The sequence below is a fragment of the Brachionichthys hirsutus genome, chromosome 7 (genome assembly GCF_040956055.1).
Source record: "Brachionichthys hirsutus isolate HB-005 chromosome 7, CSIRO-AGI_Bhir_v1, whole genome shotgun sequence".
NCBI classification, from domain to species: Eukaryota; Metazoa; Chordata; class Actinopteri; order Lophiiformes; family Brachionichthyidae; genus Brachionichthys; species Brachionichthys hirsutus.
In genome coordinates, this window is record NC_090903.1 from 14,245,113 (window position 1) to 14,270,209 (window position 25,097).

The 25,097-nt window shown below is 49.0% G+C and overlaps 2 protein-coding genes across 2 annotated transcripts; both read left to right on the forward strand.

Annotated features, from left to right (window-relative positions):
• Positions 1-762: 762 nt before the first annotated feature.
• atp6v1ba (ATPase, H+ transporting, lysosomal, V1 subunit B, member a) lies at positions 763-13,483 on the forward strand. Its single transcript, XM_068740944.1, has 14 exons — positions 763-926; positions 7,002-7,057; positions 7,148-7,246; positions 7,395-7,488; positions 8,081-8,158; positions 8,353-8,492; positions 9,783-9,884; positions 10,652-10,749; positions 10,943-11,066; positions 11,789-11,939; positions 12,166-12,248; positions 12,334-12,438; positions 12,514-12,643; positions 12,721-13,483. The coding sequence occupies exons 1-14, from the start codon at positions 818-820 to the stop codon at positions 12,861-12,863; spliced, it is 1,512 nt and encodes a 503-aa protein (XP_068597045.1). The 5' UTR covers positions 763-817; the 3' UTR covers positions 12,864-13,483.
• Positions 13,484-14,129: 646 nt separating this feature from the next.
• Positions 14,130-23,908, forward strand: shtn1 (shootin 1). The gene is made up of 15 exons (XM_068741665.1): positions 14,130-14,184; positions 15,296-15,348; positions 15,472-15,532; positions 18,723-18,817; positions 20,527-20,695; positions 20,789-20,886; positions 20,968-21,049; positions 21,133-21,227; positions 21,304-21,450; positions 21,548-21,701; positions 21,793-21,910; positions 22,091-22,173; positions 22,941-23,035; positions 23,515-23,568; positions 23,786-23,908. Exons 1-15 carry the CDS (start codon positions 14,130-14,132, stop codon positions 23,906-23,908), a joined length of 1,482 nt encoding a protein of 493 aa, XP_068597766.1.
• Positions 23,909-25,097: the final 1,189 nt, after the last annotated feature.

A 25,097-nucleotide genomic window follows, 5' to 3' on the forward strand; every position in this document is an offset into this window, starting at 1 on the left:
AGGAGCCCTTCACTTGCATTAATTTGCTATTTTTTGCATGCAACCTGAAACGTTTGAATGAGCTCTCCTGGGCCTCACAGTGGCTGTATTTACCACTTCAATCTGTAGTGCTTTCCACCCTTCAGAGCTGTGCATGTACGTGATGCTGTGACTGACGCTGTTTTGTTTTTGTGGTTTAAAATCACCTTCAGACACTTTGGACCCTGCTAGAAAGAGCATGCTGCGTCAAATGAGAACGGACCAGAACTTCAAAGATGTGAAAAATCGAAAATGATGCATTTCTACTCTTGGTTAGAAAAGAGAATGTGTGCAGTGAAATCGTTTTAGCTGTCGCTCACCGGGACATTGTGTGAGGGAGAGGGGATAAGAGAAAGCACTTTCCACGTGTGTCTCTTTAAAATTCGGTTTTCCTGTTATTTTTCAACAGATAACTGGAATTTCACTCAAAATGATCAGCATTTTAAATTTATCAGGTCTTATCCAGGATTAAAAAAATAAAAATAAAACATTTCTTTGATATCAATATAGGCTTATTTACAGTCTCATAGCAGTCAAAATTTTATTTATTTATTTGGTTTTATAATAATCCATGTCTGTTTTCCTTGAGAAATTAAAGGAGATTATAATTTAAATGGCGTCGTGTGACGTGGGGAAAACGTCATTACGTAGGCGCGTCCTCCTTGTCTGCGGCACTGCAGAGGTCCAAACATCCGGTTCCTCTCTGTATCATATGACGAGCGCTCTGCTGTCATTCGTGTTGTTCAGCGCAAGCTAGCGAAGCTGTAGCTTTTTCCTGCTTTCTTCTCCACATCGGGCGATGGCAACTTTGGTGGCGAACAGGGCGATGGACGTCAACGGCTTGGCGGCAGCGGCGAGGACGCACACGCAGGCGGTGACCAGAAATTACATCTCTCAACCGAGGCTAAGTAAGTCCCGTTAGCATGCTAAACAGAGGCGGGTCGCAGCTGTAGCTACCTGCTAACAAGGTTGCTACGCCGCACGCAATGACAGGCGGACAGTTAAACACGACCCCCCCCCCCCCCCCCCCCCCAGAATATTCACTTAATCTCGGTATTTGTTACAGTAACGTTTGTTTTTGTTTGTGTTTTCAGTTAAAAACACCAATGCTAATTCGGCCCCAGCGGTGAAAACTTGTACCTGCTAATGAATGATTTTTTTTCTGAACTCTATATTTTAGCTTTATCGCCAGGTATGTTCATAATAATAATAATAATAATATTTTAGTAATAATAGTGTTGTAAATGTTTTTCAATAAATCTTAAATGACGACTGTCGAAGCAAGTAAGAAATGCCACAACATATGGTGAGTTAGTTAGCAAGCTAAGAAGCTAAATGAATCGTGATCATAAATTATTTTTAAAACTCAGTGATTTATTTTTTTTAAATTCACGATTGCATACTTTTACATTTGTGTATTAAAAATGACACTCCCGTTTGTCTTAAATGCGTATTAACCTACCCTGGTTACATTAATTTCTAAACAAGCTAAGCTAGCAAACGACGGCTAACCGCTGCCACACGATGGTTAACCATTTTTAACTAGTCGTAGCAGCATTTTAAGTCACGCTAATTCCACGCACGGATTCGTGTGTCATTGTCGCGGTCTTTGTGAGTTTAATGTCGCCACGGTTCGACACGGCTAGCTAATGGCTAACGCTGCGGTCAGCTGACTGGCTTGTTCGCCATCGGAATGAGTTTCACGCTGCACGCGATCACATGAGCGGTGCAGCGTGAAAAAGGGTTCGTGTGGAAAAAATCCGGCGACGCTGCGAGAAAAATGCATCACGTGATTCGCAGCTATCGGAAAAGCATATTGATATACTTCAGAAACGATAATATCGTTGCTGCTAATTGCCTCCAGCTGCTTCAAAAGCTTGTCTATGCTGATAAGAATGGTAATTAGGGAGCATCTAATTTTTCCAGCTGTTATTGTCCCATAATAGTTTGACCCTTAACCTGGACTTTGGAATCAAATCACAATTAGAATCTCAATATTTCATTAACGACAGTTTCCTTCAGGAATCTAGATCAGTGATCAAATTTGAGCCCTAACGATTCTATATCCATCTCGTTGTGGTTTCTGGGGCAACCAAGTGTAGTTTTATTGTAGATTGGTCATCTGTGTCGTCTTGTGTTCAAACCCTGCCAGAGAGACCAAGTGTTTTTCTCTTTGGTTTTTGTCAGTCTCATTGCTAGTATAAACTTTGCGGTCATAACTATTTGTGACCTTGCAAGTTTAGACATCTGAGACGCAAGCTATGTCTCGAATAAATTTAAATGGATGTTATTTCTGTAAAGAGGAGCTATCTGACAATTCTACATGTCGATATCAAATGAACGGATGTTGCAAGAAATGAAGAAAGGAGTTGGAAAATGTCAATGCAATTTGTCTCCCATGTTAGCTGGGCCCTTGTAATTACAGATTATGTTTAAATTTGAGTTCCACTAATAGTGATGTCATTTAGCGCTTTGCTCTGTGTTCCTGTGAAAAGGAGCATTTTTTGCGATTAGCCCTGAAACCAGCAAAAATGATGCAAGTGTGGAGTATAAGCCTTTTAGCAAACCAGAAGAAAATGACTTAATGGTGCTTTGACTATCTGGGAGACCATCACATTAAGGGATTTAATGCACCTTGGAGGCCAAATTCTAATGAGAATACAGCGAAATCATTTTATTTATTAGTCGTTTTGGCACATCAAGTAGAGGCAGAAGTGATCTACAATTGTTTAAAACATATATTTTCATTTCAGTTCAACTTGGAAAGCAGGAAATCAGAGACTTGGTTCAGTAAAGCCGATCAGATCAGGGCATTAATAAGATGATTTCTTCGCCACCCTTTTGACTTGGCAGATCTTTATGAGCGGCAGCCATTGAAATGTCGCTCTGAGACGAAGCAGGAAAATAAACAAATAAAGCGATTTTTCATCAGACCAGATCTTTTCTTTTAAGAGGCCTTTGTCTCTGTCATGTCAAACGCGACAAAAGCTATTAGCCCACAAAATGCTGGTCTTTGTTTTAGTGGTGCCTTCTGTCATGTGGTGCTATGAAAAGGCAACGGCGCAATGCGCTACACTTCTTTGTGAGGATTTAATTAACCGTAATAATGTAGTCACGATAAACAAATGTCTCATCTGCCGCTACGAAAGTCATTTCTATAAAATCAATGTTATTTGTGTCGCGGTTCTATAATCCGCATTCTAATTGTTCTTAAGCAGCGAGTTTGTCAGTAGATAAAGAGTCTCCCGTGGGTTTTTTATCATTCTTGTCTCAAGAATATTAGAATGTGGCAAAAAAGGATTTGACACGGTTTCTGTCTGACTCACGAAGAGGAACCGATCTGTTAGTGTCTCACTGGTTTGTTTTTGACTGGCTTTAGTTTCCTGAGTGGATTATTTAGAGACGTGTCTATTGTCCACTCTAAGAATTTCCACATGACGCTGTATCCATGAAGCAATTTCCAAAGTGGACTAAATTAAGGAGTGATTATGCACATGAATCTACGGGAAAATATGTTTAAATTGATTTGACAAATTTCCACATGCCGAGGTCCACTTCAGCTAAATTTGCTTTCATTTATAAAGATTTCAAAATACAATGAGGGAAAAAAAAACACACACAATAAATATATTAATTGCACAAACAAGAGATTCTCACTAATCTTCTACACTGTACAAAATGTGGACATAATGGCACGTTACAGGCTATTGGAATGTAACGTGAGGAGAGCCGCACCGCCTCGCGTGAACTCCGTCATGCGACAGGAAGCAGATGTGGAAATAGATGGCGGTCAGCTTGGTCCAGTAAGTTCCTGTTGCAACTCTAAAGTGAGGAAAGAAGCAGAAGTTCAATGACACTGAAAGCTGTTGCTCTTCAATGAGAACTGGAGGTGAGATTCGGTTTCGTTCAGTGGGATGCTAGCTAACGTTAGCCAGACGAGGGCGAGACGCTTCCCTCATTGGCTGGTTTACCGTAGTGATGTCATCGCCATGATTCAATATTTATAAAAACCCAGTCACAGCTTTGAGCCACTTTTTTGTTCGTAATGGTTTCTTGCTGCCTTCGTGAAAAGTGAGAATTAGGTCATTGTATCTCGTTTATGAACTTCCTGTTTCGTATTTGTCGCTGTGGGCGTGTCGGCTGGCCGTAGGTTTCAGCCAATTAGCATTCCCGTGTCTGACGGGGCTGTGGGAATCCCTTGAAGTCGGAGGCTAAGGCATGATTGTGAGGCCGCACATCCCAGCAGCCTCTGCTTTGTAGCGCTCATATTGTCGGAATGATGATGTTCCCCATCCCATCCCGGCGCTGACCCCCCCCCCCCCCCCTCTCACTGAATTGTGTTGGAATGCTCTGTGCCTCTTTTCTGTGGCAACTTGAATGGGCTCTATAGTATTTCACACCAAGGTGTCCTTCAGGGTGCAAGGTCAGGCTATGAAAACAGCTTCTAGTGGCGGATTAGGACCAATTAACATCTTTGTACACAAAGAGCCGAACGGACTGGGGGCCGTGGACCCGCACGGCCGTTGCAGGCCGAGCCAGGGGACTGCCGCACTTGAACTGAAGTAGCCAAAAGGGGTGGAGAAAGTTTTCCAAACTTAATGGGAAACGTTGCTACTTCACACCTCATGGACGTATAGCCCATTGAACCGTCGTTATTTTATGAAATGAGAGTGCAAACTACTTTCTTTCTTTTTTTTTTTGTGGGTACCTTGAACTATTCCCGGGCCATTTGGAGCAGTGGGCTTTTATTGTCAGAATTACGGGGCTGTTGGATAAAGCGGGTGGGTGTTCAGTCCAGTCGGGATATACGTAGGGGTTTGTTTTCGGAATATCGGGGGGGACGCCAGAGAGAACAGGTGGAAATGCGTACATTACTTTTACCTGAACGTTTTCCTTTTGTGTAATCTTTTGAGCGTTCTGTTGTGAAGCCTCGCTGTCCGGCTGCGTGCTTTTCTACCACCATCTGTGGGCATTTCAACAAAGTAGGAACAGACTGCTGAGCAAGTTTTGTCTGAACACTATAGGCAAGGCCTATATTTGTATAGCACCATTGAGACACAAGGCAATTCAAGGTTCTTTACAGGGACGGAGAAATGCATTAAAAAGAGGACATTAAGGAAATGCAAAAAAAAAATGGCATTCGAATGACGACAAAGGTACCGCCAAGCAGATAAATGTTGAAAAGAATCTGCATTTAAAAGAAGATTAAAAACTTAAGTCGGGAGCACAGAAAGGAGAAAAGCATCTTCACCGGATTTCTCTGCTCTTCTGGGATCTCGATACATTTTTTCAAATCTCATTTCACACGGTTTGCAGATCCCTGTATGCGTTCACACACTCTCAGTTTGCATTAACAAAACTTTTTTTTACTCGCACACACATCTGCACATGGTTTTTGCTGCGGGACCGTCACGCCGTCTCATTGGAGGAGGACGCCAGGAGACAAAGCGGGCCGGATAAAAGTTCCGTTACCGGGTCGTGCTAGAGCCTATCCCAGCAGTCAACGGGCGAGGGGCGGGGCACACCCTGGACAAGCCGCCAGTACATCACACGGACAGACAATTGCCCAGACACCTCTGGGCTATTTAGTGGAACCAATTTGTGTTTCATATGTTTGTGGTGGTGGGAGGAACCCGGAGAACCCAGCGAGAACCCAAGCAGTCACGGGTAGAACGTGCAAACTCCTCACCAAAAGGCCGAGTTGGATTCTAAACTGAACTTCCACTGCGCCACTGTGCTGCACGTAGAATCGATTTATTTAATTTATTTATTTAACAGCTCGGGCTTTTTCAGGTTCTGATCGGATCGTTTGAGTAAAAGCTTTGTTTTACAGCAAACCTTATTGTGTAACGCCGTGCTTTCTACCGCAAAGGAGGACACGGAGGTGTCCCTTTTAAAAGCGGTTACCGCCGACCCCCACCCCGCTGAAGACCAAGGTCGTGTTGTGTCGAACACAGAAACTCGAGTCATTCACCAGAATCACGGTCCAACGGCAGGAACCGCCATAGCGGCTGGTTTAGAGTACAAATACTTTTCTGTATCTGTGGCGCTCTCTGTTTTCATCATCACACTCGAGCCTTCTTTTCTCTTCCCGTCTCAATAGTCTCTGCTCCACCATCCCCCTCTCCACCCTCAACACACACACACACACACACGCACACACACACACCGGGCCTGTCTGGCTATAGAGGGTGTATCGCAGGTGTGTGTGTGGGAAGTGGCTGCGGTACTGTAGCGCATTGACAGCTTATTTTGTTGGCCCCTGCCTAATTAGCAGCATTATGGATACACACCCCACGAAGCCGCGGGGCTTTATGTTCGCACCAGTCTGCTCTAATTTCCTGCCCTCTTTGATATCGGCCCTGAGATTGACGGTTTGCACATAAAGAGGAAAAAGCAGACGATGGTGGAAAAACCTCGGCGGGAACAATGAGGCCACCAACCCCTTCAGCCCCGCGTCTCTCCATTCTGTCTGCAGATGTACAGGGGGGCGGGGGGCGGGGGTTGTCAGTGAATGTCTTTTAAACTCGAGGCATGAACACACGCATGTCATTGAAATCAATAAAGGGAAGTCTCTGGGTAAACTGATCATCTGCGTTGGGGCGACTGGACTTTGTGTGATTGATTTGAGGGCCTCCCTGTTCTGCTCCTTCACCCCCCCCAGGAAGGCCGCTAGCCATTTTCACTAACCTTTTCTTTTCTCACATGTTTGTGTAATTGTGCTCGACAATTTTGAACAAGTGAATTTCCGGGTAATTTTTCATGACATTTGGCCGAGAAAGCGCGTGAAAGCTGTTAAAACGTCACCCAAAGGTCATCCTGTGACTATTAGCGGTGCCGGCTGTAAGGAAAAGCTGCTCCTTCCCATGCAGATTGGTGGTTTTCACCGCCACCTCAAACGGGAATATTGCCGGTATTACGTGCGCTATTTTTCCCGTCCTGTGGCCCGTCGGAAAAGAGGAATGAACTCTCCTCTCTTTCAGCCTACTCCACGGTGTCGGGTGTGAACGGACCCTTGGTGATCCTGGACAATGTGAAGGTGAGGCGGTTCCTACGGGGTTTTTTTTTCCCCCTGTGTAGTTTTCAGGCTCCGTCGTCGTTAATCCGTGTTCCATTTTCTTGGATCCAGTTCCCAAGGTATGCCGAGATCGTTCACCTGACCCTGCCGGACGGCACCAAGAGAAGTGGGCAGGTCCTGGAGGTGATCGGAAGCAAGGCCGTCGTCCAGGTGAGGGCAAATGTCTTTGGCCCCTGAACTCGGGTTTCCCCTGGCGTGGTCCTGCCCAGGTGTAGTTCATCATCAGGCCCCGCCTCCTAAGCGAGGAGGGGGAACCCACGGCACGTTTTAACCGTAACGCTTTGTCGTGTTCACTCAGGTGTTTGAGGGAACATCAGGCATCGATGCCAAGAAGACGGCCTGCGAGTTCACCGGCGACATCCTGCGGACCCCCGTATCGGAGGACATGCTGGGTAAGATCGTCACTCCGGACGCGTTTAATTCAGATTTAGCAACGAGACGAGTCCGTCCGGTCCTTCCCTGTCGCCCGCATCCGCGTCGTTCTCTACGGAGTTGACCTTTAAATCACGCCGAAGGCTGCGTCTCCATTTGACGCGCTTATTTTACTTGCATCTCATTATGTGCCGGAGGCGAAACGGCGCTGAATCAAAACCTTTCTTTCCCCTAAATGTTCTGAAATGCTCGCGTGATTATCTCAGTACAGCACAAGGTTGCGTATATATGAATAGCGCGAGGAAGTAAACCTGTTTTTGTGGTTGAAGTATCATTAATCACATCCATGGTTTTATAATTACTCGTACTTGCTACTTGTAGAATCGACGAGAGTCATCAAAGCCACTCGTCTGTTCAGAGTGCGGCGCGAAGCAAAAAGGATCCGACGCGTTCGGAGTTCTCACCTGATTCATTTAATTTCAGCCGCATTTCTTAGTAATTATCTTTTGGAATTCAAGTTCCAGCGAATCAAGAAGGCAAATTCCTCTCCTTTATGAAACAATAAACCGAGTTTCAGTTCGGCCTAAAGGAGAAAAACCTTCCTCTTTTCAGGACGCGTCTTCAACGGCTCAGGAAAGCCCATCGACCGCGGGCCCAGTGTTCTGGCTGAGGACTTCCTGGACATCATGGGTACCGTCTCAGTCTCCCGTTATTGTCTTTATCTTTATGGGATGTTTTTAAAAGCCAAATAGACAAATTTTACATTAAGAAAAAAAAACACTGATTCTGGTGATAGTTCTACTTTAGTGGCATCACTTTAAACTCCCGTGATGTCACCAGCGGCGATGACGCGTTTCCTGACGCCATGTTTTCCTGCTCTCTAGGTCAGCCCATCAATCCTCAGTGCCGCATCTACCCGGAGGAGATGATCCAGACGGGCATCTCGGCCATCGACGGCATGAACAGCATTGCCCGAGGACAGAAGATCCCAATCTTCTCTGCCGCCGGGCTGCCTCACAACGAGGTACGACCCCCCCCCCCCTCGTTTAGTGCCCGGAGCGACGATTTATTTGTACGGTAATAAGAGGGATATTATTGAAAGGGTCCAAAAACAAAATCGTTTTGGTGTGAAACTGTACCCCGATTTCAACTGGATCCGTTTCCTCAGGTATTAAAGACGGAACAAATCCGCCGACCTGCTCTGATGTGGGATCGACTCGGCTATAAGACGACGCCTGTTAGAAATCTCTTCCTCTAATATCTAAATGCACAGCAGGCCCAAACGCAAGTGTAGCTCAATTCCATAAACATCGGTCAATAATTAACCGAGCTATTAAACAAATGTTGAAACTCCATTTACTGCTATGGTAACGAAAATTCAAAGTGATCCAGAAGAGATTTAATTTAAGATTTAATCACGATTCCTGGTAACGTTCCCAACAGCATCCGTCTGTAACCGTTTGAGTTTGTGTTGCTAACAGAAAGACGGCGGAGGCAATGATTTAACGCCCAAATTAATGTTTTTAGGTATTTTGATTTCAGATCTCGAGATGTCAGTCATGTTTTCTGTCGTATCGCTCATCCTGAGCCAAACACACACACACACACACACACACGCACACACACACACACACACACACACACACACACACACGCGCGCGCGCGGGGCCTCATTGTGGCTAACGGGAATTTAAGCAGAAAGATCAGGTCATGCTAAATGAGGGTGAGCGATCCGTCACAATACGCCCGGTGAAGTAGGGCCGCTTTGGAAATGGTCCCAAGGCAAACAAAATAATCGTCTTTGAGTCGTGAAAATGGAATAAATGATGGACGCACAGACAATTTGGCAAAACTGCATTGATTGATTCAATCTACTGAAGCACTCCGGCACAATCGAGGCTCGTGGAGCGACGGCCCACGGCCGTTCCCGACGCTCTTCAGCGAAGAAAGGGTAAACAGGATCTAGGAAAGCAATTTGGGGAAAACCTGTATTCTTCTTTTCAACGTCTCCGTGTTTCATGTGTTCGGCGCTCAGGGACAAAATGCAACGCCATTACTATTTGATGATCGCAAACCGTTTTCAGGCAATAACGGCGTGTAAAAATACGGTCGCCGTTCGGCCGTGAGATTGGGACGAACGATGGTTCTATCAGAAGAGAGGAAAATGTTGCCCCGGTCTTCTTCTGGAGTCGCTCCGGAAGTCAGGGGCTCGCTTTGGGGACGGCGTCGCCCGGCGGTCGCTTTGGGGACGGCGACCGCTTTGGGGACGGCGGTCTCGTTGCTGAACTCTTTCCCTCCGTTTCCGTCCTCCCAGATCGCTGCCCAGATCTGTCGCCAGGCCGGGCTGGTGCAGAAGTCCAAGGACGTGATGGACTACAGCGCTGACAACTTCGCCATTGTGTTCGCAGCCATGGGGGTGAGTAGACGAACGGTAGCGGACACCCCCCCCCCCCCCCCCACCACAAACACACCCACTGCCAATTTGTGACTCTAATCCCCCTCTTAACCCTGACGCCCCGACGTGACACCCTGTCCCCTCCGTCCCGCCTCGCTCTCCGTCTTTTATTCATCGGGCGATTTAACCTTTAAGTCCCTCTTGTTACTTCTGCGCCTCTGAGCATGGAGACAGGCCCCCCCCCCCCCCCCCCCCCTCGCAGTATCAGGTTCGCGCCTCCTGTCTGCTGTAATGCCATGATTGTCACCGTCGACACACACGCACACACACACGAGAGACGCTAATCCTTCTCCTCTCCACCGACTCGACTCATTGTGGCTCGTCTTGCAGGAGGAAACGCTGCCTTAAGAGGGATTTACACAAGTCGACACATGGAGATGCATATTTAAAGCGGGATTATTCATGGAAGGAGTTTTCACAGCAAATAAAATGCATCTTTTACAAGCTGTTAAAGCGTGTAGTTACTGGTTACACGCTTTGATTTTCCCCCTGAGGGAGGCACGAATACAAATTCACAATTCCCATCTCCTTTAAGATCAGAGGGAAAATCAAACGAAAGCTGGAATGAGTGTAAATCCTTTCCCAGAGGAGAGCGAGAAAAACGTCCCGATGCCTCCAGGATTTACCTGCACGTATAAAAAAAACAAAAAAAAGCTCCATGATTCGTGGTTCCTGCTATTTGTTTGATCTCCTCCTTGGTCGTCTAACTTCTGTCATCCGTCCCTCAGGTCAACATGGAAACCGCCCGTTTCTTCAAGTCTGATTTTGAGGAGAACGGTTCCATGGACAACGTCTGTCTCTTCCTGAACCTGGCCAACGATCCCACGTAAGATTCCGTCAGCCGCTCGGCGCCGTCGGCCCAATTACCGATCCGAAGAGAAATTGGAATCTTGTCCCCCAAAGGAGCGAGAATCTCAGGAAGACATGATGACATTTTGATATTCTTTTTTTTCCGGACTAGAATCAAGTATTCAGAACCGCAGATAGAATTAAGTAAGCGTTTTGTTTTACGTCATCAGCATCGAGCGCATCATCACCCCGCGGCTGGCGCTGACGTCAGCGGAGTACCTGGCCTACCAGTGTGAGAAGCACGTCCTGGTCATCCTGACGGACATGAGCTCCTACGCCGAGGCTCTGAGGGAGGTACGAGACACGCGGGTTGACTTCCTGGTCCTGATTGGATTCCAGCCTCCGGACGTTTTCACTGCTTGCCCCCCCCCCCCCCCACTGCGTCCTTTTATGATGAGCGGAGCCGATGGCGCGTCGACTCTCCGTTCCTCGTGCTCCTTCTTGAAAGGGAGGTCTTTCATTTTTGTAAGACATTCCTCATTACTATTCAGCTGCCTTTAAAAGAACGTTGTCCCTCAACTTTCTCCACGAGGCGAGGAGTCGTCGTGGGGGGGGGGGGGGGGGGGGGGGTTCTCCACCGACTCCTTTGTGTCTGAGTCATCGTCCCTTTATGTTAGCCGTCTCGATATTCTTCCAGCTTTAAATGCTCCGGCGCTCGCCGTCCATGACCTTGGCACGCGAACGCCGCAGCTCCGTATCGTGGGCCGTCCTGAAACGTGGAAAGGTTAACCTCCACATTGAATCTACAGACGGGTGCCGACCCCCCCTCCCCCTCCGATCCGGGGATGAATGGGACGCGTTCTCCTCGCTCTGAGTTCTCTTGACTTTGTTGACTCTTCGATAGCGAATGTATTTGTTCGGCTGCTTGAAGAAGAGCAACTTCACCTGCTGCTACAACTCTGATTAACAAACGCAGCTTTTAAGGCGTGTTGTTATAACCTGCAGTTATAACGCAAGAATAAAATGGGAGTAAAATTCAAAGTGCAGGTTTGACAGGGAAGCCCCCCCCCCTGCAGGTCTCCGCCGCCCGCGAGGAGGTGCCCGGCCGCCGCGGCTTCCCCGGCTACATGTACACGGATCTGGCGACCATCTACGAGCGCGCCGGCCGAGTGGAAGGCAGAAACGGATCCATCACCCAGATCCCCATCCTCACCATGCCAAACGACGGTGAGAGACTTCTCCACGGCTCTTTGCTTTTATTGTCTGTCCGGAATGCACCTCAAATAGACCGGAGGCAGTTACCATAGCAACACATATGAAGAGCAGACTCCTACCGAGCCTACCAGGAGCCCCCCCCCCCATCACAACATCGCGTGGAGGTGATTGTGTCGGCCTTTACGAAACGCTGCCGGAGTCCGGATCTCAAGTCCGTAAAATGTGTTTCACGTTGCAGACATCACCCACCCCATTCCGGATCTGACGGGGTACATCACCGAGGGACAGGTGTACGTGGACAGACAGCTGCACAACAGACAGGTATACTCGTCCGACGCGGCGCGAAGCAAACGGGGATTTTGGCTACGGTAAATCTCAGAGCAGCCATTTTGCCCTCTCCTCTCAGATCTACCCGCCCATCAACGTGCTGCCCTCCCTGTCCCGTCTGATGAAGTCCGCCATCGGCGAGGGGATGACCAGGAAGGACCACGCCGACGTTTCCAACCAGCTGGTAAAGATGGCCGCCGTGTTTCGGGCGTTGTTGAGGACCCGGATCTCTAATCCTGGGCGTCTCCCCATCCCGCAGTATGCCTGTTACGCCATCGGTAAGGACGTCCAGGCCATGAAGGCCGTGGTGGGAGAAGAAGCGCTCACCTCCGACGACCTGCTCTACCTGGAGTTCCTGCAGAAGTTCGAGAAGAGCTTCATCGCTCAGGGTGACCTTGGCGTTCGCATCGCAGCCGGTCTATTCCCGTGACGTGGATTTAACGGATTTCCTTTGATGTGTCCTCAGGCCCGTACGACAACAGGACCGTCTATGAAACGCTGGACATCGGCTGGCAGCTGCTGCGGATCTTCCCCAAGGAGATGCTGAAGAGGATTCCTCAGAGCACGGTGTCGGAGTTCTACCCCAGGGAGTCGGCCGCCCGCCACTGAGGGGGGGGGGGGGGGCGCTCCTACCCCATACACACATCTACCAATCATCCTCTTCTGTATTTATTCTGTTATTTCACCTTGATCCCCCCCCCAACACACACCTGAGAGAACAGGAGAATAATCTTTCCGTAGACGTATTGTGGCGTGACGATGGTTGTAAAAGTGAACATATCGTTAAACCGATAGATAAATCCTTATTTATTGGGGTGTGTTGCTGCTGGACCCCCCCTCCCTTGTTTATTTTATTTTTAAATGGGCGCTATATGAAGTCGAGAGGTTTCCAATCTGCAGACGGATATTCTGAAAGGGGTTTTTACCGAGGCTGATTCAACTCGTTTGTGTTTTCAGCATCGTAAGCGTCCCCGTCCTGCTGTTTAACGCCGACCCGCTGCTGTATTTACTTCCTGTCGTCTCGTGTCATCGTCCTCCCTCGGCGGCGTGGAGCCGGTCGCTTTCCTCCGCCGACCACGGGAGGAAACGCAGCGGGGGTGTTTACATTGTTTGTTCCGTACATAAAGAGTTTATGAATCATTCCCACCCGTCCACAGAAACTAATTGTGTGTAGAGTGACCAATAATGGTTTTGTGAATTTGTCCGTGAATAAATTTAAGTGAAGTGTGCGTCGTCCCCGTCCCCGTCTCTGTCCACTCGTCTCTCAATGACACAGGTTGAGGTTTGGAGGGTTTCAGTCCCTAAAATGAGTCCATGTCCAGCTTCTGGGATGGAACCCTACTTCTGTTTCACTGCAATCGATAACGTCAGCTCTTTTAATATGAAGTCAGAGCTTTAATGTATGTAAATTGACGAATTTCAAGCTTTATTTAAACATTGTTTCAATAATACTTGAGATGGCAGGTAGACATTTTTATTTACAAATTGTTTTAGGTGTGAATTACATTTGAAAGTTTTATATTTTAAAAAGTATTAAGAGTTTTTATGTCATTTAACGAAATATTTTACTTAAACTGGCACACGTCGGCTTCCGTACTTGGCGCGACACCTGTCGCAGCTGATAACATTTACAGAAATCAGATTTTACAACATTAATTCCGTTCTTTAGCAGCTTTCGCCTTCCCACGTCACGATCGCAGTTTAATTTAATTTAATTTAATTTAATTTAATCCCGCGTCTCTTCTAAAACGCCTCCTGACTCTTGGATTGACTCATTCATTGATGACGTAATGAGCGCGCGCGCGTTGGACGCGGCCGACCAGGTGTGTCTCGCGCTGCACTTCCTGCTGGACTTTGGTAAAAGCTTTCGACGCCATGGCTGCCGAGGAGCTGGAGAAAATGGAAGTCGTTGCGCACCTGTCGCAGCAGGGTAAGAGTTCACCTGGTGCTTGTTTAATACCGGGGGGGGGGGGCATTACCTGTGACCCACCTGTACCTGCGGCTGGTGCGCACATTGAACTTTAACTCTATTAGAGCCAGGTTAAAAAAAAAAAAATTTGCCGCAATTCTTTGTACGTTTAATTTGAACCAAGGAAATTTAATAAATACAAATCCTTCATAAAATGGAGTTAGATCTGAAGGTGTTTGGGGGGGGGTCAAAGGTCGCTTTGGATAAAAGCGGTTTAACCCTGGCAGCAGACTGATCTATTTGAGGCGGGGGGGGGGGGTAGAGGAATAATATTCACCACCACCTTGAGTCATTCTTCTCCAACGTCACAACTGGCTCTTCTTTCCACGGCTGAAGTCCACACACACACACAAACCTTTACGCCTCTGGATCAGGGCCGGTGCAAACTGCGAGTTGAGGCGGGGGAAACGCCCCCCCCCCCCCTAACTAAACTAAACTAAAACTAAAATTAAAGCAGGTTCAAAACTGGACTTTGCATGTCTGAGATTGTAAATAACATTTCAGCGAAATCGTGTTTCGGTCATCCCTTAGTCTATGTTGAGCCTCAGTGGTTGGCGCCGTCACCCCACAGCAAGAACCTCCGGGTTTTGAATCCTGATCTGAGGCCTTTCAAATTATAGATGATTTAAGAAACTACAATGATTCTCAGATGAAAGAAACGGGATGGATCCGGTTTATTATCGTTGAACAGGCACAATGAGAAGAATATAGGACCGACAAGTGACCCCTGAGGCATCCCTGTAATGGATGGGTTGCCTTGTGTCTTTTGGGTTCTTCTAGGGGGTAATAATTGATAGAGCAAGCAGACGGGTCCGGTAGAACCACCGTATAACTTTTATAAGGTGCAGCCAGCCATCGGTTGTGTTTTTGCGTTGTGGATAAGAGAGAGTTCCCCTTAGTGACCGGTCACACCGAAGGGAAATATCAACGCGTCCTCTATTTTAAGTCAAAGTGGTCACATGACGGAGACGCTTCTGTCTTCTGACCGGGATGTTGCGAGTTCCGCTCTGACATTGTGTTCCTACGATTGACTGGCGAGGCATGGCTCACTGGCGTCCTCTGCTTCCGACAGCCATGCAGGAATACGAGGGTCTCCAGAGGAGACACGAGACGGCCACCCTGCAGGTAAGTGGCGAAATGGGTCCGATTCATATCCCTGATCCTTCGTTTAACTTCAAGTGTGTTTTTAAATCGTATTCAAACGGACTGAAAGTCGCTGCAACCAACAAGCGTGTTTGTGTTTCTCAGTGCAGGAGGCTGGAGGAGGAGCGAGACGAGGCCGTGAAGGAGCTGAACGCGTTCCAGGAAGGTAAGGGCTTCGCTCCGGGGTCCGGGAACGGCGGAATGTTTTCATCCTCGTGGATCTGTGATCATTTGCTTTGTCGTTTTTGTGTTGTTTTCAATTAAAACATGGGATTTCTGAAGCGTCATTTTACACCGCAGCATCTTTAATGCAAATTAAAAAGAGTTTCCTTCAAATATTTATCACAATCGTCTCTTTTAAACCCAAACGAGAAGGAAAACTTTTATTGTTGCAGCTGAAAACATTCATAATGAGACTAAAAATCTGTCCTTTCAGTCTTTTTATGTCGTGTTTTAGCGGTCAGAAATATTTACCGGCACATTTTAGTTTTCTTTCTAATGTAATTGGATTTTTACGTTATAAAAAAGTTTCATGTGTGCTATCGCATTATTTTATTAATCCTTTTTATATTTTTTTGTCGTCTCGACATCGTTTGTGTTTCATCTCAACAATGAACAACATGCATGTTTTTTAAATATCATGAAATCATTAATTAGATAAATATAAAGAGTTTATAAATACTGCGTGTTGAAGTAGGAGTATTTGTTCTTGTTTCCATAACAACAGTAACATGTTGTCACAATTAGATAAACACTCCTTATCTAATTGTGGCAACATGTTGTTCTTGTTGCTATGGAAACGCTCACCTCTGCTCCGGGACCCCGGATAAAGCTTCCGGAGTCGCGCAGCTTTTATCGCAACCGTTTCCAAACACTCCAAATATGTTTCAAATGTTTTGGGCCCACCGTTCAATTTCCCCCAAATGATTTTCCTTTCAGGCGGAACGCTTTTTGCTTTCACCACTTTGGCCAAGACGAAATTTGAAATCGGGCGCCGCCGCATGTCAAAGGACGGAGCAAATAGTTTGCCTTTGTGGCGCTGATGGTCGTGTGGGTCTTCGAATCTGAATGAATGCGGCCTGCGTCGACGCATTCGGCGATGCTGCAGCCAAAACACGCGCATTGTGTTTGGCTTTCGCGTTAATCGGCGCCGACTCGCTGCGCCAGGCAGCTGCATATTAGCAGCTATTACGTGATTTCATAGCGCTCACAAAATTGCTCCTATTCACAACCAAACGGCTGTGGATGGGGGGGGGGTGGGGGGCGGCGGGGTTGATGGAGGTGGTGGTGGGAGGACGGGAGAAAGCCCCCCCCCCGCCCCCCAACACACAATCATGCCTTTTCAATTGCCGATGGCAAGGTTGATGACAACATGACCATTGTGTTATAATGATAACACCACAAAGGCATCGACCCCCCCCCCCCCCTCATCAAGGCTTCGGGCGGCTGCAGATACCGTTTAATTCACCGCTCCGCCGCCGCCGCTGATACCATTATGCAGCACGTCGGCGTGGGGGTAATCACTGTCTCCTCCGAGATGGAAAAGATGGAGGGACGAGGATGATGGGGAGGCCAGAACTTACAATTAAGACTGCCAATCGTGACCCCCCCTCCCCGCCGCCGCCCCCGTTTCCACTGGTGTTTATTTTCCACATCTGCCAGTTAATTAGAATTAACATGTCGTTTAGTTCGAGCCGTCGCTTCCTGGTCTTCCAGGAGTTCGTGGCGCTGCAGACACGGGAACAGAGGCTGAAGAAGAGGAGCTCTATCGAGGGCCGGAGGACGCCCCCCCCCCCATGGCAATGGCGTCCATCAGGGTCTTAATCAAGAGTCTCAGAGGATTTGCCTTGATGAACCACGGTGTTGGATTCCAGAAGAGGAGGGGGGGGGGGATTTGGGGAATGTGATTGCGGCATAAACTGTATTTTCCCTGAACCATTACATTTTGGTGCAGATCCAGGCATCCTGTCTGAACATTGCAATTTAAGGCGACTTTTGGAAACATTTTCCATCAAAAAACAAAACTTGTTGGGAAGTAATTTGGGCATGTTTCATTTTGAGGAGAAGAGTGAATAGTAAGGTTCTAATTTTACAACGAAATGGTCAAGAGGAAAAAGTGAGAAAAATTCATCTGAAGGTCAAGCCGGAGAGGTCGCGCCAGGATTCCCAGCCTCTCATTGGTTGTTCCCTCCATCAGTGCGAATCACACCCGCCTGAGGAGAGAACGCGGGAGTCGCGATGACATCGTCTGACCAGCAGGGGGCGGACATCGGCGCCACGCCATTACAAATAGAAACATCCGAGGTTGTTCCGAAAGGCCAACCGGACACACCGAGGGGGAGGAGTCAAGAGGAGGTTGCTGGAGGTCAGAAGGTCATTCGTCGGTGGCGTGGCTTTATTCCGGACTTTATTCCGGACTTTATTCCATGATGTCCACGCGTCCCACGTCTGTCCCCGGTCCGAGGTCCTCCTCCCTGTTGTTTGAAAAGCGAGCGAAGCTCCAGGTTCAAGCTCGCCTTTCAAAGCAGGGAGTGATGATTTGGATGAAACCATCTGGAGAAGCTGCTGCTTCTGGACCTCCACCATGAAATACACGGGACTCAAACGCCTCAGGAGTTCTAACCAAAGACGTTCTTCACTATCGCCGACGTCTTTGCGTTACCACCCTGCAGCAGTCCGGCGAAGAAAGGAGAAGGAAAACGTTGCCGTTAACAAAAAAAAGAAGCCCACTTATGCTCCGTACTATTATTTATAGTCGGGCTCTGAATGTCGGTTCAATCCGCCTCGGTTCTGATGAAAATCAAAAGGTGGCAGGTGGCCCGCGTACGACGTTTAGTTCACCTTCTTTGAATTCACGCCACAGCGAGTGGCGCAGGTCACCCCCATTGAGCCGCCGCTCGCACAATGGCAAACAGAAATCTACTTCAGTGTCGAGTGTCGCGCCACTCTAATCTCAATTAACGGAGAAATTAAAGGACAAGTGGCTTCCCTTTAAAAGTAAAACATTAAGAACATGAAAACGTCGGGTTACGGCAAAGATGAAAGGCAGAGGAACAAACGTGAAGAGAGATGAAAGTGGGAGCCAAAAACAAGCAAAGTAAATCATGACGTCGTTCACGTCGAGCTCAAGAGTCATTCCGCTGTGACATCACTCCCATCCGGACGAACACGCCCACGTTAAACCCTAAAAGGTCAACGCAAACGACCTCACGACGGTTCTTCTGGGAGAACCGTGGCTACGACCTGGAAGTCTGGTGTGCAGAGATGGGGGGGGGGGGTTATTTCTCAGCAGGTCCACAGATCAAGGCGGCGCCAGTTATGTTTTGTCCTTTTGTGTGTGTGTGTGTGTTTTGTAGTTTCCCAGAAGGTCATTGAAGAGGTCGGCGTCATTCAGGAGAGCCTGGAGATCGAGAAGGCGTGTCGAGAAAGTGCTGAAGCTCTGGCCACCAAGGTGCACGTCGGGTTTAAACACGCACAGTAAACCAAATAAAAGAGGGACGGGGGGAGTCCGGGTCGCCGCCCCTTCGACCCGAGTCGCTGCCTGACAACAATTAGCCTGCCTCGCTAACATATGGGGGGCGAGGTTAGCTTCATTAGCATTTCAGGAATATTATAAAGTCCCATTTCCTTCACTCTGAGTGTGTTCATGAACCGTTTACCTTTAAACCGGCGGACAACTTGAAATCCAAAGTAATGTTTTAAATGTTTATCATTTTGTAAAATTCTGAACGCCAAATAAATCCAAGGCCGCTCTGAAAGAAGCTACATTTCTGAGCTATTTTGAATTAAAAAGCGACCGGCCGAGTCCGGCGCTCCGTGTTTACTCCGTGTTGATGTGACGTTGGACCGTGTGGCCTCCGGGGGGGGGGGGGTTGGCCCAGCGGTAATTTTCCTCGCGCGTTCCTTGCATGCTCTTCATCAAAAGAAGAGGAGGCTGCTCCTTTTATGGCTCGCCTCGCTTCCCTCCTTTTCTTTTCTTGCTCCGGTCGAATAATTAGCATCTCGTTCCCGCAGGAGTCGTTCCTGTCCTCCTCACTAATGGCCTTCTTAATTGATTCCTACGGCACCGATCGCGGAACAATCGGATTGGCCGGCCGGCGCCGGGTAGAAATATCGCACAGAGCAAGACGACGCGCCGACATGGCGGAAACATCAAACTGTGATTGCGTCTAAAGGGAGACGCTCTCTTTTCCGTCCGCCTGCGCTCCTCTAATGATTCGTGTTTATTCACACCTTGTCATTGCTTTCGGATGCGTCCCGCCATTATGGCTGATTGCAGGGCCAAAGAAAAGAGGAAATCAACAACACCTCACCTCCCTCCCGTCTGCCGCGCCGCCGTCTTCATTCTCTGCCCGTTTACCTCCACCTGAACACAAAGAGCGGCTGTCACTCCATGCAGATTTGAAAATTGGAGGCGCTGGAAGACGCGGTTTCTGTTAGATTTGATGCCGTCTCTCAGGGAACGCGTGCGGCGAGTGGTCTGAGAGGTCGTTGACGCGTCTCGCTCCGGCGTTCTGAGGCGTCTTCGTCCTCTTCTGCCTTTGGGGAGGGAATTATTCTCCCTTCATCTTGTCTCTGTCCCCTGTGATGACATCTAAAGGGAGACGTTCTTCTGTCCTCCTCCTCTGATGATTCGTGTTTATTCACACCTCGTCACGATGTCCGACAGACGTTAGCCGCCGCGGTGTAGCGTCGTTAGCGGCGAGGCGTTCGTGCTGAAGGTCGTGGCTGCTCATCAGCTCTCCTTGAGATTTGAAATAAACCTTCCCGTATATATATTCCCAGAAAATGAATTATTTGTAACTTTCCTAATTAGGCAAAAACTGCCCGACTGAATTTCTGCACAACTTGGAATGACGGGACATTTATCGGGAAGGACCCTTTCTGGATTTACCGTCGGTCCGGATAGAGGCGAGGATCCTTTTCTGGATTAATTTATCAGATATGATGTGATTTTTTTTTTGAAGGACGGATGTTAATCTATGTTGATCGCGACAGCGCCAACTACCGGCCCGGCACGCACACTGCAGCGTGTTGCAGCTCTTTTTTATTTATTTATAGAAATCATAGCTGAGTTTATTATCATTTGTGCTATAATGACCGCGATCATTTTTAAAAGCCTTATTTTTTCTCACGAGTCACGTTGGGCCTCGACTGCAGCTGAACCGTCAGAACCGCTCCCTGAAGAGGAAGAGCATGATGCTGCTGTCCCACCTCAGTCCAGAGGCCGTCACTCAGATCGACCTGGAGGAGGAAGAGGAGGAGAATGAAGATCTGCATGCCTCCGGCCAGGCTTGCCTCTCTCCGGAATGCCACGGCACCGTCACAGGTACGAGAAGCGTCCGCTGCAGGACCGTCCTAAACGAGGCTCTGATTAACAGAGCTGAGGGATTCGAGCAAAAACCTTCTGTCTTTGTTCCAGAGCTACGACGTAATCTGGAGTTGACGCTGAAGAAGAAAAGCCAAACCGCGGCCGATCTCGAAGCTGTACGAGAACAACTCGGGGAAGCCAGACAGGAAGTAAGTCCGTTACAGTCGGACGAAAGAGTCGGATGGCTGTGAATTAAAAAAGACGATCGTCTCCTCCGTCCGTCGCTGCAGCTGCTGAAAGAGAAACACGACAACACCGTTCTGGTGGCCGAGCTTCTGGCCCAAAAGAAGCTTCTGAAGAAATACAACCGAGGTCAGACGGAGAGCGGGTGTTATTAGAAGTTAATGTCATCACCGGGTTGCACCAATAATCCCGCGTGGGAATCCTCCTCCCAGTGTCCCGGTTCGCCGTGGAGGAATTTGAGGCCTTGCAGGAGAGCTTGGACCTGGAGCGGAACCTCCGGACGGAGGCGGAGGCCTTCGCCAGAGCGGCGAGTAATCCAATCGGGAGGAGCTTCGCTGCCCCTCGTCCCGGTGGAGAACTTTCCTTTGCGCTCCTCTCTTCAGATGGCGGTCGAGCAGAAGCAGCTGAAGGGGCGGAGTCAGATCCTGCTGGAGAGTTCGTCCGCTAGCCAGGCTCTGCAGGAAGCCCTCGGACATGTCGCCAGGCTGACCGGCGAGCTGGAGGCCCAGAGGCTGGAGCGCCGGGACCAGGTCTGCAGCCGCTTCCCGTTATTCAACTCGACTCGGACTTCTTAGTTCCCGGCTTCCCGACCCCACTATGGCGACGCCGATGCTCTTCCCTCCTCAGGTGAAACGGACGGAGGAGAAGCTGAGGAGCGACGAGGCCCAGAGGGAGCTGGAGGCGCTGAGGCGTAAACTGGAGCTCCTGGAGGAGGAGAAGGAGGAGTGCAGCGACAGGTGCTCCAAGGCCGAAGGGCAGGTGAAGGATCTGCGGTTTTCAGGTGAGACACCTGGACGGGGTCCTCCTGTCTGTGTCAGCCCCGAGTCTGGACTAAAGGAGTCCTCTTTGCTCCGTGTCCCGGAACGCCCCAGTTGAAGAACTGAAGAAGAGGCTGCAGGCAGTCACCAACCCGCCCCTGTTTCCTCCGCCTCCACCTCCACCCCCGCCTCCGCCGCCGCCGCCGCCGCCTCAGACCGGCAACCCGTTCAGGTTTAAAGCAAAGAAGCTTTCACTGAGCCTGTTTACTGGGCGTTAGCTGCTATTGGCTAGTAGGCTATCGACGTTTCATCTGAATGTCGGTGAAGTTTTCCTTCGAGGTGATTCGATCAGCTCCAGAGAGCGCCGCTACGGAAACCAGCTGACATCCTGTTGCTCCTCCTCCTCCTCCAGTTCGCTGTTGTCGCTGATCCGAAAGAGAAGAGGCGTCGGTGCCGACGTCCCGCTGGCGGTCCGAGACTCCGCCGTCACACCAGGTAACGACGAAACACCCGCAACACGCGAAGCTACGTTTCACGCAGACTGAAACTCAAGCTTCAGCACTGATTGAACAAAAACCGGATCCTTGACTTGCTGGAGCGAGCAGGACATCGGTGATGGGCGCGTGCTAATTTTGATAAATACTTCCTGAATACGTGGTATTTGTTAAATTACACGCGGGTTAGCGAGGTCCCGGCCGAGGATGTTCACCTCCGACCACAGAATAATATTCTCTTTCTCTGCGGTTTGACTATTTCCCCCTGCTGGAACACAAAACAGCCATCGAGTGAGAAATTAAAGGCATCGCACTGAAAGTATGTTCCATTTTGAATACCCTGAATATTCATATTTCTTTGACCAGTCGGCTGCATTTTTGCAAAACTTGATTTTGTGCTCACATTTTTGGTGAAATTACAAAATGTACGGCTGAAAAATGTTAAATGAGGTTTTTTTTTCTTCACATGGAATAAATTCCTGAACAATATTGTTCACCTCAAAAAGGCTAAATATGATCAAATGAAGGAAAGATTAATCATCGCTGATTGGAGCCAAATCAGTTCATTAATTGTGTCGTTCAGAAGCATTTACATCCAAATGAGCTTATTTCTGGAGCCCCGTTAATGACGCCGCCTCTCAAAATGCTTCAAACACATTTTGGTTCTTTGCTCGGCGCCGTGTCGGCGACGCCGCCGTGCAGGACAAACAAAAAAAACACGCCCACCAGCTTGTCGGTGAAACGCGATGTGTTCCTCGCCGCTTTCAGAGGTGGACGTCAAGCAGAGGGCGGTGGACGAAATGATGCAAAAGATCAAGAGAGGCGTTCACCTTCGCCCAGTCGGCCAATCGCCTCGGAAACAGGTAACCTCGCCTCATCTATGAGCAGTCATGAAGCATTATGAACGCACCGTGAACCTCCACGGTCTGCATAGAAACGCCTCCCAAACGGAATGTGATGTCATCGCCACGCTGCAGCTGTCCGCCGCGGCGTTTTCTTTGTGTTTGTGTATTTTTCGCCGCTCTTAAATCCATCAGACGGGGATTATCAAGGAGCTGCTTTGTTTTGATCAAGCATGACGTCTTTCATCTCGTCTTTGTGTTGCTCCACCAAATTAGGGCGCATTAGGAGCTGCTCGGCGGTAATTACGAGTAACGAGGACGGGAAAATTGACTCGGGATGGTCGTGTGTGTTTGTAGAAAGCATCCGTCCTCACGCCCGCAGGCGGCGTCTCGCCTCGCTGGTCGTTTAGCCTCTAAGTGCCGAAGAGGAACATCGGTATAATGTATTCCGCCGCTGGTTAGCCACCAAGCCGCTCTCATCCCTCCCGTTTCCCTTTCAGCAGGTGGAGAAGCTGCCGTCTGACTCGGCCTTTCAGGAACTCAAAGGGATTGTGGTAACGGGCCGGCGGAGCAAATCGAGGGTCGTCAGGAAATGCGTTTTCCTGCTTGAACTTTCAAGCAGGAATGAAAAGGGGAGGGGGGGAGGGGGGGGATTCTGAGGGTTGATTCTCAAATTTAGGACATAAAGCCACACGAAGGGGCCGCATGGCCTCGCTTTGAGAGGTTGGTTGGTTTGGATCCGCGCCATCTGTTCCTTCTCTGCGCGTCCAGGAGAACTTCAACAGAACCCGCCCTCAACCTAAGGCGGCGTCGACCCACGACGACGAGCTGCAGAGAATCCTGCTGAGGAGACGCGGCGCCCTGGAGTCCCACCGCGACGCCCCCATGACCTGAACCGCCATTTTGAATCGGTTCCTCATTCCTCCACTTGCCGTCTGTCGACGCCGCTCCAGTGTGAGTTAGCTGCTAACTGCTACTAGCCAGCTTTGAATCCCCCCCCCCCCCCCAGCGATGTCTCAGTGTCTATCTTATTGCAGGCCTTCACCCCGTCCCCCCCGCAGTGTGAAGGGTCCCCCCAATCCACAGGAAGTCAGTGACTTTTTCTACCAACCCATCCTGTTGGGTTGGTAGAAAACATTTTTATTGAATGTTGAATCAATTTGTAGAATGACGAACACGTAAATAAAATGTTTACTGACGTATCTCTGTTCCCATCCCTCCCTCGGCCTGTCGGGGGGGTTACAGTAGCCTCCGTGATGGGCTGCTTGTGCGTTGATTTGTTTTCTTAAGCACCTGCCCGGAACCCGGACTGAAACCCGAGTGGAGCTCGCTGATGTCCCTTAAGCTGCTCTTAATTACAACTCGGGCTTCATTTAGCGCCCGGGTGCGATTCCCAGCCCCAAATCTCCCCCGACAGGAAGTGGAGGAAGTGTCATTGTGTCGTTTCTTCGACCGGCTCCAGGCTCCGATGGTCCTTTTTGGTCCTTAATGCAGCCTGGTCATTCCTGGAGCCTCGTTCGTTGGTGAACTGTCCCTTTAAGGAGGTAGAAACACAAAACGCTGTGTTGAATGTGCTGTTGAGTTACATCAGACGCAAAGCCGGCGTTTCACGGAAGAGGAAGCGTCGCTAAGTTTATTTAGCCAGCGGCAGACCTCGTACAAACCGGTCTGTCGGGGGGGTTGAACTAATCAGCTGCACAAAGAGCAGATTTCCTCCATTTGACCTCGACAAAAGGTCAAAGAGGATGTGCGGATTGACTTCGGCTACGTCTCGGGTCGAGTGTCCGCCAGGCTGCTGGAGACTGACTGGAAAAGGAGGCGTTTGCGTTCTGCCCGCGCCAAAGCGCGATGTCTTCAGTTCAGATGAGCTGAAATGAGGGCGGTCCTTTCAGCGCGTCTCTGAAACACTTCACTTGCCGGTCGTTTCATTTGTTTCCCCAAACACAGTAATTGCCCGTCTCAGCGGAGACGCGTGTTCCGGCCTCGGCTTCTGTTCGCACGCTTCGTTGATCAGCGGGTGGTCGTCTCTCGCCAACATTTACATCGACTCTGAGAATAAACCCCCAGAAAACCAAATGGAATG